We start from the raw sequence: 17,745 nt of genomic DNA on the forward strand, positions 1-17,745 counted from the left end.
GAATTAAAAATGACCATTTCACAAGTTTCGTTATTTCCAAAGTTTTAATGCTACGTGATGCAATCCACCAATACATTACTCCTACAATTCGTTTTTATCAAACAAAATGTTAGTATATAATTAAAAATAATGCGGACATCCATCAATTTTTAAATGATTAATAATCGTCATCATTCTCTAAATAATTAATGTATTTCGATTTTTTATTTTTACAACAATATCTTCGCTGTAATAAAATGAAACATGAAAAAGGAAAAATAGTTAGTATCGGTAGATCTAGAAGACGAAGTCAACAATGGGACCTTCGGAAATTACCAAAATATCCTCGTTAATGACTTCACACTATCAGCCTTGAAAGGGGTAATTTCGTAACACATTAATTCCCAACAAGGTTTTGAAATAATTGGAAAGATGCAAACAAACAAAAATGTAATAAAAACACAAAACTAATTACTTTTTCCCTCCTTTTCATAATCCCTGCTTTTTTCCAACCAAATTAATCTGGGATTTAAAAAAAAAAACAAACATAGATTTGGTAAATACACAGATGCAATTTATACTCTCAAGAATTCCCAGCATTTCGAATTCATAACATTTCAAGATTCAATTTTTAGCCCACCGCCACTCACTGATTAGTGCTGTTCGAAAACATCACTTCTCCACAAAGATTCCATTTTTTCTTTCCAAAATTTTGTATTTTAAGGTTCCCTGTTTCAGTTTTACTTGCATTTGAAGCTGCCCACCTCAGATCCATGATTAGGTAGGCAGCCCACATCAAAGAAGGGGTATAGAGTTTTTTTCATTTTTCGTGATTATAAATGGTGGAGAAAATGATTTGCTAGCTCGATTAAGTGTGAAATGTTACTAGCATTATTCGTATTGTAGAGATGTAGGTGAAATTTTGTGGTTATAATCCGTAAATGTATGTAGAATTCTTTTTATTATTTGTAGAAATAAATGGGGAAATTGGAATTATTGCTACTGTTTTTCTCATGCTGTTGTACTTTTTGGGAGCAATTAAAGTTTATTATGCTGAATTTATTAAGCAATTTTTCAGTTTCTGAGAATCCCATTTTCAAGATTCTGCCTTTATATTCGAAGTGAGTTTCTTGATGGATTTGTTGCTGAATCTTGGTTGTGGGCGAGAATATTTTGGAGTTTTTGTGGGGTTTCAAGTTTTAATTTTTAGGGGGCTTTGTTTAAAGTTTCCTTCTTTTATGTTAATGAAATGGATTATGGGGTAATTAAGAAGACCATTATGTTCCACAAAAGGCGTTTCCTACTTTTTAGCTGAATCTATGCTTCAATGTTGCTATTTTAATATGATTTGGATTTGCTATGTGAAATATCTTCGCTTTATTTATTTTTGATTCCTGGAAGTTAACTGCAGCTTGCATTCAATGCTGATGAATAATTGGATATATTGCCTGATTGATGCCAATGAGCTAGATATATTTTCAATCCAAATTTGAATTTCTCATGATTTAGGTTGGTTGTTGTGTTAGAATGATGAAGTTGTTGTTTGTTTCTCGACTTTTCGCATTCTAAATGGTGTTTGGTTTCTTTGTTTAGCCCGTTGATCTGCTTAGAACTTTAGCAGTTAGTTTCCCAACTTCCGTTGTTTGCGTTCTACAGAATGTCTATTTTTCAGTATACGTTGTGTTGAAGTGAAGTGCGCGTGTCAGTGTCAGCAGGTGATGTTTAGTCCACGTGTGGAATAATGTCAAGAATATCAAAGTGGAAGCTTGAGAAGACGAAAGTAAAAGTTGTCTTTCGCCTCCAATTTCATGCCACACATGTATGATCTCTCTTCTAAGCTTTTACTATTTTTGATCTACTCATTCTTTGTATACACGAATGATAGTTTTTCTGAGAGCCTATCATTTGGTTTCTGATTAATAGTTTTTCTTAGATATTAAGGCTAATATGTCTAGGACTGATTAATGATCAATCCGTCATGCTGGCTAAGGGTCATATGATGAGTTACGACTCGAGCTATTTCCCTTCTGCTAGTTGCTGCAGTGGACTATCAATTAATAAAATATCGATCTTCATTTTGTTGCATAATATATTAAGTGTCTTGCCCCGTAGTTTTGAGCAGAACCAAGGAAATAGGCAATAAATGTGATTGTCTCATTTTGCATTCCTTATAGCAGAATTAACATATAATGCTTTGGTGCCGCCTCGTAGATTATGCATTTTCAGTTAAGTGTTGCTGGATTTACTCTAGGTTTTCTTCCATGAAATCGTACACGTTTAGCTGTGTTATCTCACACATGTCTTTTATAACATTTTAATTGTGAAAATGTAGGAAAACATGGGACGATATCCGAGGTTATTTCTAATTCAGTTTAGAGGTTTCAGTCAGTAAATCAGCTGTAAAATCCTAGCAGCCATGATGAACTCGAATTTGCTTGCATATACTTTTGAATTTGATTTATGGTTTATGATGTACACCAATATTGTCTCTGCACCTATCAAGCAAGAAATATGAAAAAGGCAGAAATTCGTATATTTTTTCTGTCTTTGACTCTTTGTTATTTCCTAGTTACACCAAAAAATAGATATGCCATATGTGCTAAGTGATTCTGTTATGTTTTTCAAGTCCACTACTAGCTTTGAATCATTTCTTTGCTCCAAGCGCCGCCTTCTTGTCGAAATTGTGGTTTTCGACTTTTAGCTACACTCAGTGTCCCGTAACGAACCTACTCCACTTTTCTTGTTATTGGGGCAATGTTTTTAACATGTCGACTACGACTAGGTTTATTTTAGTCTAAAAATCATGTACCTGCACGAAGCCGTTTTGCTTTAACGGATGCTTTGTCCATAATGTTGCAGATTCCACAGACCGGATGGGAAAAGTTGTTTATAACGTTCATCCCTGCTGATACAGGAAAGCCAACAGCTAAGACGACCAAAGCAAATGTAAGAAACGGAAGTTGTAAATGGGGCGATCCTATTTATGAAACTACTAGGCTTCTTCAAGATTCCAAAAGCAAACAATACGATGAGAAGCTCTACAAGCTCGTTGTTGCCATGGTGCAGTTTCTATCTTTGTTCCAATATTTAGTTTCAACCTTTACGATGGCTTCCAACTTCTGCAATAATATGAGCTGTTATAATGCAATTTCACACCTACAGGGATCCTCACGTGCTAGCGTACTTGGTGAGGCTACTATCAACCTTGCTGATTACGTCGATGCATCCAAGCCTATCGTTGGCGCATTTCCTCTTCACGGCTGCAACTTCGGAACTGTTTTACATGTAAGAAAATAATGCATGCCGTAGCCATTGCAAGTATGCTGAAATTTATTTTTCGAACTATCTTATTTAACTTCCTTCTTATCTTCCAGATCACCGTCCAGCTTCTGACGTCAAAGACCGGATTCAGGTACTGAACTATTATGTTGAAATCTAACCTTCATTCCTCTTGCAATCCTTTAAATCATAACCATTTCACGTCCAGGGAGTTCGAGCAGCAGAGAGAACTCAGAGAAAAAGGATTAGAATCGGGGGCTGATCACCATGGTGATGGAGTCATCAATGATCAGATGGATAAGGTTTTATAATTTATGATCAGTCTGAGTTTCTTCTAATAATCGGAAGATAACTTTTTTGGTTTTCAATCTTCTGCAGGTTAGTGCCAGGCTGAAATTTAAAGGGGATGCCAGCGAGCTCTCTTCACTCGAAGAGGAGGCGATTGATGGCTCCTCAAACACTTCAGGCAGTTTGTATGCAGAGAAGCAGGAGACGTCTTTCACAAGCGAGCTCGATGCAGCCAAATGTACGACATCCGGTGGTCCACATGAGCTTTCTCCACATACAGCAAAAGAAGATAATGAACTTGCAATGGCTTGTCTGGAGAACAGTCGACTTAGAGGCAGCTTGGAATCGGCTGAATCGTCTCTGTTCAACCTCAAGCTGGAAGTCAGTTCGTTGCAAGGCGTGGCAGATGAGTTGGGAGCTGAAACGCAGAAGCTTTCGCACGAACTCACCACTGAGATATCTTCAGCCGAAGAATTGGCAAAGGAAGTCTTGTCCATGAAATCGGAATGCCTGAAGTTTAAGGATGATATCGCCCAGCTTAAAGATTTGAAACTAAGCCCTCAAATTCCTCTAGTGGAAGCTCGGGATGATCGGGTCGATGACGTCGTTCGGGATATGCGGCTTCAGTTTTCGAAAGGGATTTCTATAGTCCAAGGAAAGATAAGAGAACTTCAGAAGAAAACATACGACGGAGACACTAATTTCATTCACCAAGAGCTGGAGACATTGCTTGATTTTCTGCTCGATTTCAACCTTGGTAACGGTGAAGTGACGAATATCAGAGAAACGAGCCAGCAGTTTGAGTCCGGAAACGGGTTTGGTTTGGATTTGTGTCCACCTGAAAGTGTTCTTCAGCATTTCAGTTCGAGCCCTCCGGTGTCCGATGTAGTTAACCCTCTCGGACCTATTGATGCAATGAAGGCTCAAATTTTTGATCTCGTAAGGGAGTTGGATGAGGCGAAAGTCGAGAAAGAAGGCCTCACAAGAAAAATGAATCAAATGGAACTGTACTACGAAGCCCTTATTCACGAGCTCGAGGTTAACCAGAAACGTCTGCTGGAAGAGCTGCAGCTCCTGAGAAACGAGCATACAACATGCTTGTACGCGCTTTCTGTCAGCAAAACTGAAGTGGAATCGCTTCGTGAAGAAACAAATCAGCAGATGCTACGATTTGTCGATGAGAGGCGTGGTTTAGAGGCCGTTAATGAGGAGCTCGAGAGAAGGGCGACAACTTCAGAAGCTGCACTTAGAAGAGCCCGCCTAAATTACTCGATTGCAGTGGATAAACTGCAAAAGGATCTTGAGCTGCTTTCTTCACAGGTTACATCGATGTTTGAGGCTAACGAAAGCCTTATAAAGCAGGCTTTACCTTCCCAACCGGATTTACAAGTTGAAGATGACGATACCACAAAATTAGCTTACAATCAACTTCCAGGTTCGAAGAAAAGATCTGCGGGTGGAGATATTCTCTTAGAAGACTTGAAGAGATCCGTCTCGATGCAGGAAGATCTTTATCGGAAGGTTGAGGAAGAACTCGGTGAAATGCATTCAATGAACTTGAACTTGGATATATACTCGAAAGCTTTGGAACAATCATTGTGTGAGAAAACGAGTGAGCTAGTGGAGGAGTTGAAAAGCTCGACCGCTTCTCAAAATCATCTTATGTTACAGCTGCAGAAGGCTACTGATGAGATACACGAGCTCAACGAGTTTAAATCGAGCAGCATTTCCCAGTGTAGTGAAATGGCTCTGCGGAACCAGCTTTTAGAAGATAAATTGGCGAGCATTTCGGAGGAAAATTATCTTCTCGCTGAGAAGCTGATCGAATTGGAAAGCACGTTTTCAGAACTCAAAAACTGCCAAAGCAAACTTGCAGCTTGTTTGTCCGAGAATGCTGAGCTGTCGTTTCAACTAAAGCAAGAAGCATTTGAAAACGAGAGACTTAAAGCCGAAGTAGATGAATTGGTTTCTTCAAAAAGGTATCTTGAGGAGAGTGTTGGGTTCGTGCAAGATAAGTTGGCCAATCTGTCGATATCGTACAATAAGCAGTTCGGTATGTTGGCTGGTTCCCGAAGTCTCGACATGGAGAATGGGGATGTAAAAGATGCCGTGCTGCAGATCGAAGAAATCCAGCATAGCGTGTCAATGAAAAATATCCAGTTGATGGAAGAGAATGAGTACCTAAAAAGCGAGAAAGCCTCTGCCGACATGTCCTTGAGCTCTGTGAGATCCGAGATTCTGTTGTTGAAGCAGAAGTTCAAAAGTGGCATACCAGATATGGTGATGAAACTAGATGTCTCCAATGCCCTCGTGGACAGGCTTCAAGCTGGAATCGAATCGGTGGCTAACAAGCTCGACTTAAGTTGTGAAATCGATGAGAGATATGCCGAGCAGAATGAAGTGCTTTTAGCAGATCTTGCTCTTTTCGAGGATCAGATGCAAAAACTGACGTGCAGTAACGGTCACCTCGCTCGAGAGATTTCGAACTTGGACTCTCTGGCGGAAGAAATCGGGAGGAGTCAGCTAGAGATTGCTGAGCTGATGCATGACAAGCAAGAACTTGCTGTGCGGTTAAAGGAGAAAACCGATGAATCTATGAAGTTTTCATGTGAGGTTAATTCTCTGAAAGAAGATTTGAGAAGCTTGCGCGATAAGTTGCACGATGGAGAAGCCTCGACAGATGAACTTGAGCAGAAAGTTCAATATCTTACTCTTTGTTTGAGCAAGGAGCAGGAAAAACTGGTGGAGTTTGAGCAACAGAAAGGTGAACTGGAACGGAAAGTGCAAGATCTCAGTCTTGGATCGAGTGAGGATCAGGAAAAACTGCTAGAGTTCGAGCAGCAGAAAGTTGAACTGGATCAAAAAGTTCTAGATCTTACTCTTTCTTTGAGCAAGGCCGAGGAAGATGGGCTAGTGCTCGAGCAGCAGAAAGCTGAACTGGAACGTAAAGTTCGAGATCTTATGATTTGTTCGAGCAAGGATAAGGAAGAACGGATGGAGTTTGAGCAGCAGAAAGCTGAAATGGAACGAAAAGTTCAAGATCTTACTCTTTGTTTGAGCAATGAAAGGGAAAAACTGCTAGAGTTTGAGCAGCAGAAAGCTGAACTGCAACGAGAAGTTCAAGACCGTACTCTTTGTTTGAGCAGGGATCAGGAAAAACAGCTACAGATTGACAAGCAGAAAGCTGAGCTGGAACAAAAAGTTGAAGATCTTACTCTTTGTTCGAGTAAGGATAAGGTTCAACTGCTAGAGTTCGAGCAGCAGAAAGCTGAACTGGAACGAGAAGTTCAAGATCTTACACTTTGTTTGGCCAAGGTTCGCGAAGAAGGGGTAGAGTTCGAGCACCAGAAAGCTGATCTGGAACGAAAAGTTCAGGATCTCATTCTTTGTTCGAGCAAGGATCAGGAAAAACTGCTAGCGTTTGAGCAGCAGAAAGCTGAACTGGAACGAGAAGTTCAAGATCTTACTCTTTGTTTGGGCAAGGTTCGGGAAGAAGGGGTAGAGCTCGAGCACCAGAAAGCTGATCTGGAACGAAAAGTTCAAGATTTTACTCTTGGTTTTAGCAAGGATCAGGAAAAACAACGGGAGTTCGATGAGCAGAAAGCTGAACTTGAACGAAAAGTTCGAGATCTTGGTCTTAGTTCGAGCAAGGATCAGGGAAAAGTGATAGAGCTCGAGTGGCAGATAGCTGAACTCGTGCACATTAGGGAGCGAGCATCACATCTTGAATTGGAGAAATCAAAACTTGCTCATCTTGTGGAAGAACTAAAGAAAAATAGTTCGTGGCAAGCTAGTCTCGAAAGTCAGTTGTTGGATATGCATGATTACACACTTGCTGCAGACATTAAACTTACTTATATGTCAAACAAATACGAGACCGTATTGGAGGAACTGCAGAGACTTGCATCATCGGAGGTGTGTCTGAGGGATCTTCAGGAAAGGTATCACAATATCGAGTCAATGTTGAATCATAGTCGTGCAGGTGAAGCTGACCGGAGACAAGAGAAAGATAGCTTGCTGGCAAATCTCGAAAGCTTAAGATCTGATTTAGCAGCCTCCGAAGCTCAAAATAAGCTTCTTTCTGAATCAAATGATGAGATGAAGGATCAGCTCGAGGAGACCAAATATGAACTGACACGATTTCAGAAAACAGTTGCAGCCACCGAGGAGGAAATGAGTGATTTGATTCTTTTGAAAGATGAATTGGAAGTTATGTTAATTGTGCTCAAAGGCAAAGTTGATGAACAGACTGCGCGTATATCTTTGCTCGAGGGCTTAAAAGAGGAACTGGTGACACTCCGCTCCCAGTTTAACGAGCTTTCGCATAAGCTTGCCGAACAGGTTTTGAAGACGGAGGAATTCAAGAACTTATCTACTCATTTGAAGGAGCTCAAAGACAAGGCTGAAGCCGAATGCGCTGCAGCTCGGGAGAAGAGAGAGAATGAAGTCCCAGCGGCACCTACGATGCAAGACTCCTTGAGAGTCGCGTTCATCAAAGAACAATACGAAACCAAAAACCAAGAATTGAAGCAGCAGCTCTCTATGTCGAAGAAGCACGGGGAAGAGATACTTATGAGGCTACAAGATGCAATTGATGAAATTGAGACCAGGAAGAAGTCCGAGGCTGTGAGCTTGAAGAAGAACGAAGAGCTCTCGACTAGACTCTCAGCATTGGAAGCAGAGCTGCTGTCGGTGATCTCGGAAAAGCGTGAAAAGAGCAACGCCTATGACAGGACAAAGGCCGAACTGGAATGTGCTCTACTAAGCCTAGAATGCTGCAAGGAGGAAAAGGAAAAGCTCGGTGCTTCGTTGCTAGAATTCGAGGCTCAAAAATCTCATCTGGCCGATGAACTCGCATTGATGAAGGTACAGTTGGAGGATACGAAATCTTTAACGAATTTAGAAAAGATCGAATATGGCTCTGAGCTGGAAGTAGAGCTTGCCCGAAACGGGTCAACAGGAGATGCTTCCCCTGTTTGCTCGAAACAAGATGATCGGGAAAGTTCAGCTCCAACTGAGCCTGTCTTAACCCCTGACAGTGGAAGTCCAGACTCGAGCGGACGTGCTCAGTTGCAAACATTTCAGGTACAGTTTTTGGTGAAAGTTTCAAAGTTGTGTCGCTAAATCTGCATTTCGTGCAATTTTACATTAGTAGCCATTGTGCAGGATGCTGCTCCGTACATGCTGAGCAACGGGAAGACTTCAGATGGCAACGGCGATCATTTGGGAGCGCAAAGATTGAGATCTAGCCTCGAGCATTTGCACGAAGAGGTACTTATTCTCTTGAAAACAAACTTTTATGCACATAAAGTCTGAGTTTCTTACCAGATTGATATATCTTTCGCCTTTCTCTCTGCAGCTGGAGAAGATGAAAAACGAAAACGCAGTCTTCAACAATGGCGATGATCAAGATACCCAAAGAGAAATCATGCAACTGCATAAGGTGAGATCAATCAGAGTGTTTTCATAACTTTGCTGCAAATATGTATCTAAATATGTTTCCTTATTTGTCCCTTGGAAGGCAAATGAAGAGCTCAGAAGCATGTTTCCTCTGTTTGACGAGATTTCAAGTGGTGGGAACACGTTGGATCGGGTTCTTGCATTGGAAATCGAGCTTGCTGAAGCCTTGAAGTCGAAGAATAAACCAAACATCCAGTTCCAGAGGTAGGTCTTCGTACTGCCTATGAAACTTGTCTTCAACTTGCACTATTTATGTATTTCTTGTACGAGCAAAATATTCGTTCTTGATCTCCGTGTGTCGAATCCTCGGTGTGACGAACTGTGTAACCAATTATCGCGTGTTTTTGCTGCTTTTGTAATTGCTTTGTGCTTAACCATTAACATCTAAGACCGGCTCGTTATGTTTTAACGGAACCTAACGTTTCTCGTTCATCTCCGCCTCAGCTCGTTCTTGAAACAGCACAGCGACGAGGAGGCAGTGTTCAAGAGCTTCCGAGACATCAATCAACTCATCAAGGAGATGCTGGAGCTCAAGGGTCGACACGTCGCTGTCGAGGCCGAGCTACGAGAGATGCACGACCGCTACTCCCAACTGAGCCTCCAGTTCGCGGAGGTCGAAGGCGAGCGGCAGAAGCTCAGGATGACGCTGAAGAACATCAGAGCGTCCAAGAGGCTAGGGCCGTTGGAGCGGGCATCGTCAATGGACCATCCTCCTCCTTCATAGGCATGAAGTTTTAAGTCGTTTCTCCTGTTGTTTTTTTTTCCCATCGGGTCGTGCATCGCTTGCGCCCCTCCGTGCATACAAAGCTGAACAAGTTGATGACCCGATGTCGTCGGCCGCCGAGCCTCGACGAGCGAGGCAGCAGTGTAAATAGCTATTGCAGTGGCAAATGAGACTTTGCATAGATGTTTTGTAGTTTTGTCTTAATTTATATGCAACTTTTGAATCCATTTTGCCCCTTTTTGTGTTGTAATTAGATAATGTATAGAAATGACTAATTCATATTTAACCCTTTGATGAACTCATCTTTTCTTTTTCAATTTAAAAATCAGAATTAAAAATGGTTCATATTTATCTCGTGGTTATTGTGAATTGAACTTATCTTAATCTATACATATATAAAAGGCGAGTTTTGGCATTAGTTTATAATATTTATGAATCATGGGATATCAATTTAAATATTGCTAACTTTTGGACTAATTGACTTTTTTTTTTAATATGACAGTTACCTAATGAAGAGCACTACACCATCTCGGCGAATTTGATATGTAGACAATCAAATTACGTTAATTTGTAAATAATTGTTAGGATAATTGATTTAGAATAAAAATGTTCAGTTACAAATTTGACGTGCCACTGAATTAAATTTTGAGCACAATTCAAATAGTATTACATTTTCGTGTAGTAGTAACTGCCATATGATTAAATATTTGAGTCCAGGCATTAATTATTTCAAATTAATCTTGATTAATACAGAAATTAGAAGAGACTCTTAATTACAATATTAAACAAATTAAAGCTCTATAAATACTCATTCACAATTCTATCACAATTCCAACAATAAAAAAAAAGGAAATAGGAAGGTTGGCGGTGTGTACTCAAATTAACAAGGCATGCGAACCACGGGATTTGGTTTTGAAATTGGTGAGCACTTTTTGGAAATTTTATAGTCATGAACTTTTGTGTATTGTGATTTTTCAATATTAGCCTTCTTGCACAATTTTATATCAGTAATAAACTTTTATAGTCCACAAACAAATTACAATATAGGATATGTGACTGATTTTATTGATTTTTCATTGAATTTATTGATTTTTTTCATTTGCTTTCTAATCTATTATTTCTTGATTAATAGAGAAATGAAGATTGCTAGAAATAGATAGAGGCGCACATAAATGATTGGAGTAAATTTACGTTCTAATTCAAAGATTTAGATCATTCCATTGCCCAGGCGATTCAAATATTGGATATATAATAAAATATATAGTATGCCAAATTGTTTTTTTTTCAATCAGCGTAATGTACTATTAAAGTGAATAAGAATTTTGTCATGTCATTTAATTTATATGAAATAATGATAAGTGATGTGGCCATATGGGGTTAATGTGATTGAATAAGTATAATCCAAAGCAAGAGGACGTTGAATATTTTTTTGTTTATTATTTCGCAGAATGAAATAAGTAAGAAGAAATTAAAATGAGTCGTGCATCGCACGGGCGTGATACTAGTATTACTAAAATCCAACTAAAAATCAATAAAAATAAGTAGTAATATAATACTATGAGCAATTCAACCCAATTCTATTTTCAAGTTGTGACAATATAGACAAAAAACAAATTTGAGTATACATAACACAATACAACTTCAAGATTCATAATGCAATTCAACCACAAACATGACTTGCTTTGCAGTGTGTTTAATCATGCATTCATTTCTCCTTATCATCAGAGAAACTTCTCTTAGACTCGATCACGCTCTCCTGCATCGTCTCCCAACGATCTTTCTTCCATTTTATCGAGCACAAGAATAAAGAACCGAGACCAATAACTATGATGGAAATCTCTTTACTCTATAAACATGTGTAATGTTGTAAAATGCAATCAAGAACCTGTAATACAAACATATGAGACGAGGCGCTCTGCAGCAGCTCCGTCCGTTACAATATGGTGCAAAGGCACCCTCCTTTCTTCTGAGAATTTTCCTGCAATTTATCTGTTGCAAATGTTCAGAACAGGCAACGAGCTCATGTGTGTGCCCGTGAAGAATACAGTGAAATGAATCTTCAACTATTAAAAGCAGTCAAACTTTAAGAATGCAAGGGTAGGGAAGAGTAGTAAATGCTCTCAAGATGAAATTAGCGACAAAGCAATGTATCGAGGTACAAACGAAATCTACCACTATTTTTGTCGGGAAGGGGGGGGCGCACGACAACATGCATTGTGATGACGCCTCCAGGAACTTCACTGAGAGGAAGCCGTGATTCAGCAAGTGTTCTGTTATTTTCAAGAATCCTTCCCGCGTTAATGAGCTTTATATCACTGACGGATTTTGGCCCATTTTCAGAGTCTGCATAATAGAGGTCTTTTGTTAGGATACAAGGCCACCATCAAGCAATAAATCACGCAATACTTCAAAACATAGAAAATTCAAGCAACTGATATAGATACGAAACTGGCATCAAACTCAGACTTATACTCAGACAAAATTAAGAAATAGGAGTAATAATGTAAAGCAAAAATAGCAAGAATAACTTTCTATGCATCTAAAGAGAAAACTGGGAAGCTCTCCTTTGGAAAGTCAAGATAAACTATCAATGATCAATAATGCTTCTCTTATAGGCAAAGGAACAAAAATATACAACTAAATGAGAACTGTTTGAACCACACATCAGTTTATGATTTATTTGAACCATAATCAAATAATTCGCGCAATCAAACCCCATCAACAGCCACAAGAGGCTGAGCTACAAATTAACTAGGAGAACCACAAAAGTCGTCGAACATTCTTTTTCTGTATGGACAATTTTCACCATCTTCTCTAAGCCTGGGCTGTTACATTACAATGATATAATGTTGTTTAAGTTGAAAAAATCTGTGCAGCAAACAATCCTCAACGCATTACGGCATATAACTCTATCCTTCGTAATAGAGCTAATGTACGATCAGCTAATCAACTAAGAAGCGTTGGCATAAACTCACAACTAAGAAACAACAAGGCGTAAACCTCTTAAAATCCTTACTTCCAACACCAAATGAAAGAAGAAGAGCTATTTCAACATAAATATATTCCCCTATTTCTTCACTCAAAATGCTAAAATTATGTAGACAATAAAAACATCTTATCCACAAATCAAGAATCACATAAATGAACAAGAAAAACTATAATTCAAGCAGAAGCATAACATAAGGAAATCAAATCACAAGATTTAACACAAAAATCTTAAGTAAGCATATGATGCAGAACCTTTAGGCCATAGAGCAATAATCTTTTCCTTGAGAGAGGTCACAGTTGCACTAGAATTATACTTGCTTGGTCCAATGTCACTACCATCAGACAGCCTAAATTTGAGCTCCACCAATTCATCCACAGCCATCAAAACAAATCTAGCCTCAAATCCCCACAACCGACAAGCCAAATCAAATCAAATCGAAGTCAAACTCCAAAACAGCAAGAAACAACCAAAGACTCCAACTTTAATGAAGCCCAACAACAAGAAAAGCCCCAAATTCAAGAAACTAAGACCATAACAAAGATCCCAGATCAAAACTAAAAATCCAGCCTTTGAAATCAAGAAACACAATAAACCAACATTATCAAAAACCCAGATCGAAATTGGCTAGATTTCTGTGGGAAAGCAACAAGTTTGGTACAACTAAAAAGGGGGATTTTGAGTTGGAAGAATGGTTGAAAAGATTGGTGATTTAAGGGATATGAACAGTTGATTAGATAAAAGGAGGAGAAACTTGTTTTGTTTGATAATGGAAATGAATAAAGAATGAATAAGTTTAGAAGAAGGTATAGATTTAGAAGAGGTCCAAATGAGATTCTTTACCTGACTGAATCTGTCTGATAAATTTTAATCATTTTGATTGAGACATGTTTACTGTGGTAGGAACAAAACAATGGAGCCGGAGAAATTTGACTTAGAAAATTTGCAAGGGACCCTCGCTTTTTAGGGTACTTCTTTTTGGGCCCCGTTATTTTGGGGTTATTCTAATTGAGAGAAGTAGTTTATTCATTACATTTCGAAAATTCAATTTGAACTAAATTAAAATTGAAAATTCAATTCAGTTTTTTTGAATTTTTTGTTCGAATCAGATATTTAAAAAAAATATATTCAAGAATAGTAGTAGTACGTTTTGTATAGCACGATACCTTTACTCACACATTAATTTAAAGTGATCTACAAAATAACAAAATAAAAGCTGGATACTATACTGCGAGATAATTTTCTTGATTAACTTTCTTTCAGAGTCGACGTGACATATTGTTTACATGCATAGTTAATTTGTTTTATAATTTGTATTATTAATAAAAGTATGTTGCAAGTTGGGCATTTCATGACATAGAATAGTCGCCAAAATTGAGACAACGTGCAATCACAAGTCACAACTAATTAATGATTTTTTGCAATTAGACAATGACTATGTCTTGATTCGTGTATTATATATATTTACATAGTTGAGAATTGTATAGAACAAATTTAAGAATACTTATCTAGCGGGCTATATATCCTATCGTGGTTATAGTCTCAATTCTGTAAGCTTACTACGAATCTTTGGATTTTTATGTTTATGTCATCTCATTGTCTATTTAGGATATTAGAAATAAAGTGATATTCAAAAATTATCTATCAAACTTGGAGATGAAAAAGAAACAAGTTTTTTGACGTCTTGGCATTTGAGGTTGATTTTGAGAGATGAACCTTTGTAGTTTGTGAATCTTTTGTTTCTTGATACCAAGTCGATGCTAGGATGGAGATTTGTTGTTGCACTTGAGTTGCTATTGTTTTTGTTGGTTTAGTTATTTGGTTTGAGTGCTCTTTGGGTTTGATTTTCGATGGATTGATGTTACTAGGTTAATTTTACAATTGATTAATTTTTGTGTCTTTTATAATTTTTTTTATATCTTTTTGATAATTACCAAGGGTATCTATTGGCATGTTTAGTGACTATTTCTCGCACTGATTTGTAGACTTTTTTGTTAGTCTTATTGAACAAGTTTGTATTGTTCATCTATTTATGATTTGAGTATTTTGTAATTCATACAAAAAAAGGAAAGTATTGCTCATAAACATGACACAAACCTAACTTACGTTGTGCGTCATTGCTTACATCATTTTCACCTAATTAGTATTCGCTACACGACAACGCGTCTCAACACTCTTTAACTTTTACTATAAATTTACTGCAACATTATGCGACACTTCTCAACACTGTATCTTTCTATAAAATTAATGCAACATTATTCATCACACTCAGATCCAATGTATAAGGGGAATATATATTGTGTTTGCATTTTTTTTTTAATTTTTATTCTAATATCAAAGTTTATTTTTGACGTCATTAATTATTACTCACTCCGTTATAAAAGAGTACGCACTTTTGGTTAGGTACGAATTTTAATGCATAATTTGTAAAGTAAGAAAGAGATAGAAAGAAAAAGTAATTAAAATATTATTAGTGGAGAATGAGTCACGCTTCAATGGGGAGAAAATAGTTTCCAAAATTAGAAAATGTATATCCTTATGGGACGGATTAAAAAGGAAGCAGTGCATATTCTTGTGGGAGAGAGAGAATATAAAAGATTATAAATTCATAGCTTGGTGTTCATTTAATTATTTAGAAGGAAAAAGAGAAGCAAATCAAGGTTTGACTTTTATATTTTTAATAAATTAATTGTGTATATATATTATCAAATTATGTTTGTGTAAGAATTAAAATTGTAAGTGATCACAAAAGGTGAATAACATTTCGTTCTATATAGTATGTACATATATGTGCAAGCTTGTGTTCATAGGCACACACTTAGTAGGGGAGGGGTTTAAGTCCTTACCAACTTCTTTATTTATTTTTTTTCAATTTTTGAAGTTATTAAAATATAAAATTCAACTATGGAAGACCCAATTACTATAAATAAGAGAATTAAGAATGACAAAATTTACATAAGGAAATATAGAGAAAAAAAAAACGATTGCAAAAGATGGGTTCGAGAGAGATAAAAATTGTTAAAATTTTCATTTACACATGCTGTGTTGTAATGGCGTTTTAAAATTTGAATTAATTCCAATTTTGGATATATGCTGAACTGCCTACCAACATTTTGGCTTCGTTCAATCAAGTGTGCTAGGTCAATCTATTCTATCAAATTTTAATATTGTATATATTATTTTTTAGACGCAACATACATGCCATAACCAAACTAGTTAAATTAGACAATATATATCAAGATTTAAAATTGATGAGAAAAAAACAATATATCGAAATTTGTATACTCGCCCATCACTTAAAAAATGATTTTTTTTAAGGCACACATATATATGCACAATCGGTAACTAAGAGACAGAAAAAAAAATTATTCAAGTATTGCTACCAGAGAATGGATCATAAGACAGACTCAAAATGTAAATAGTTCATTTTTTTTTGAGATTAGAGATATACTTAATATATTGAGAACTTTATAAATTATAGTAGTAGTGAAATATATTTAACTATCAGTTTCCCTTTGTTAATAACTAATTATAGCTTGAATTCATTAATTAAACTTTAATTCAATGTGAAACGGAATATTCACTAAACTGTCCCCCACAATCTGAAAATATTTCAAACGAATTAATAATTATTTAGATAATTTTGGACTAACATTTCTAATTATATATAAATATAGGTATCTCTTTTATCCCATTGAAAATGACTTATTTTTCATTATAGTTTGATTTTTAAAAATAAAAATACATTTATCTCTATTTTATTTTCTATCACCTTAATATAAAAAATAAAAATTATATAAAATCTCATGATATGATGGATCAATCTTTTTTGGAATGGAATAATTAGTAATTTGAGTCAAGCACTTGAAATCTAACAACAAAGAATCCTCAAATGTGAGTAAATATATGAAAGTCACTAAGAGAATATTATAGATGTAGAAAATTAAACAAAAATAGAATATAAATAAAAATATTGATATAATATTTTTATTTTGAAAATACTACTAATACTCTTATATTCTAAGTATGAACCGGCGGCCTAAATCCGGCCATCGCCACCCCAAAACCGCCGCAAGGCTCATAAACCTCCGCCGTCGGAGTCCCAATTCTCTTATCCTTCGCTTCAATTTCCTCGCCGGAATCAGCCACATTCCCCGGAAAACCGATCTCCTCCTCCTCCGCCGCCGGAATCAGGCTGAGAACCAGGCGGCCGTCGAAGCGGTGCGCCTTAAAATTCTCGCGGCGCAGCGCCCTCTCCTCCGTGATCACCAGCCGCCCGTCGCTCGTGCGGTGCCTCCTCATCACCCACGGCACGTGCGACGGCTGATTGTCCGCACGCGCCAGCAGAGCGATCGGCGGCGGGTACTCCACCGCCTCGCTCCGCCTGGTGCGGTGGGGGCAGCTGCTCCCGCTGCTGCGGGAGGCGATCGGAGCTACATCGGATGTGAAATCGGTGCAGCTCTCGACGCCGAGGTAGTCACCGAGTTCTTGATTTTGCATGGAGATTTTATTAGTGAAGGAAATGGAGAACAGAAAGAAAATTTTTGATTTTGATTTTTTTTTTTGTTTTTTCAATATATAAAGTTTTAATTTGTGGTTTGGAGTTAATAGGTGAGTGGGAGGGGTTTTTATGGAGGTTTTTTGCATGGGTGAGTGGTGGGGTGGAAAATGGAGTAATGCCGACAGCTATTCGTACATTGTATGCTGATACTCGAAAACGTGTAGACTCTATCTTAAACGAATTATATTTATGGTAATTTGCGCATAAGTATATTAATGTGGTGTTAAATGGTAACGCGCTATGTGAAGCTATTTGTCTAAAGAGTAAAGACCAAATGTGGTCCCTAACATATGACCGTTTTATCGATTTGGTCCTTAACATTATCATTTTGATTATTTGGTCCCTTACAAATAAATTCGGACCCGAATCGGTCCTCACTTAACAAAATCGTCAAAAAATAGACAGTGATTGCAATTTGACTATATTAAATTACTAATGGTAATTAATTATACCTAATTATAATTCTTA

General features: G+C 37.4%; 3 protein-coding genes across 7 annotated transcripts; 1 reads left to right on the forward strand and 2 right to left on the reverse strand.

Moving 5' to 3' along the window:
* The first annotated feature begins 466 nt into the window (after nucleotides 1-466).
* On the forward strand, nucleotides 467-10,028 carry LOC125220185 (uncharacterized). Of its 5 annotated transcripts, none has more exons than XM_048122337.2 (11): nucleotides 467-785; nucleotides 1,686-1,798; nucleotides 2,839-3,039; nucleotides 3,142-3,264; nucleotides 3,354-3,391; nucleotides 3,467-3,560; nucleotides 3,637-8,631; nucleotides 8,713-8,817; nucleotides 8,906-8,989; nucleotides 9,068-9,210; nucleotides 9,451-10,028. In XM_048122337.2, exons 2-11 carry the CDS (start codon nucleotides 1,721-1,723, stop codon nucleotides 9,728-9,730), a joined length of 6,141 nt encoding a protein of 2,046 aa, XP_047978294.2. In that variant the 5' UTR covers nucleotides 467-785; nucleotides 1,686-1,720; the 3' UTR covers nucleotides 9,731-10,028. The 5 variants fall into 5 exon arrangements, with proteins under 5 accessions (XP_047978294.2, XP_047978292.2, XP_088919017.1 ...); XM_048122335.2 differs by having other exon boundaries at nucleotides 467-760; XM_089062891.1 differs by having other exon boundaries at nucleotides 467-760; nucleotides 1,695-1,798.
* Nucleotides 10,029-11,252: 1,224 nt separating this feature from the next.
* Nucleotides 11,253-13,531, reverse strand: LOC125185486 (membrane-anchored ubiquitin-fold protein 3-like). The gene is made up of 3 exons (XM_048082015.2): nucleotides 12,971-13,531; nucleotides 11,903-12,073; nucleotides 11,253-11,719 (listed from the first exon to the last, which is right to left on the reverse strand). Exons 1-3 carry the CDS (start codon nucleotides 13,098-13,100, stop codon nucleotides 11,664-11,666), a joined length of 357 nt encoding a protein of 118 aa, XP_047937972.1. The 5' UTR covers nucleotides 13,101-13,531; the 3' UTR covers nucleotides 11,253-11,663.
* A 3,203-nt stretch (nucleotides 13,532-16,734) lies between these two features.
* LOC148933677 (uncharacterized) lies at nucleotides 16,735-17,300 on the reverse strand. Its single transcript, XM_089065586.1, has one exon. The coding sequence runs from the start codon at nucleotides 17,214-17,216 to the stop codon at nucleotides 16,737-16,739; it is 480 nt and encodes a 159-aa protein (XP_088921712.1). The 5' UTR covers nucleotides 17,217-17,300; the 3' UTR covers nucleotides 16,735-16,736.
* Between the last annotated feature and the right edge of the window lie 445 nt (nucleotides 17,301-17,745).

This window comes from Salvia hispanica, chromosome 1 (genome assembly GCF_029641045.1).
Source record: "Salvia hispanica isolate PSC_SH4W2 chromosome 1, Shi_PSC_v1, whole genome shotgun sequence".
NCBI classification, from domain to species: Eukaryota; Viridiplantae; Streptophyta; class Magnoliopsida; order Lamiales; family Lamiaceae; genus Salvia; species Salvia hispanica.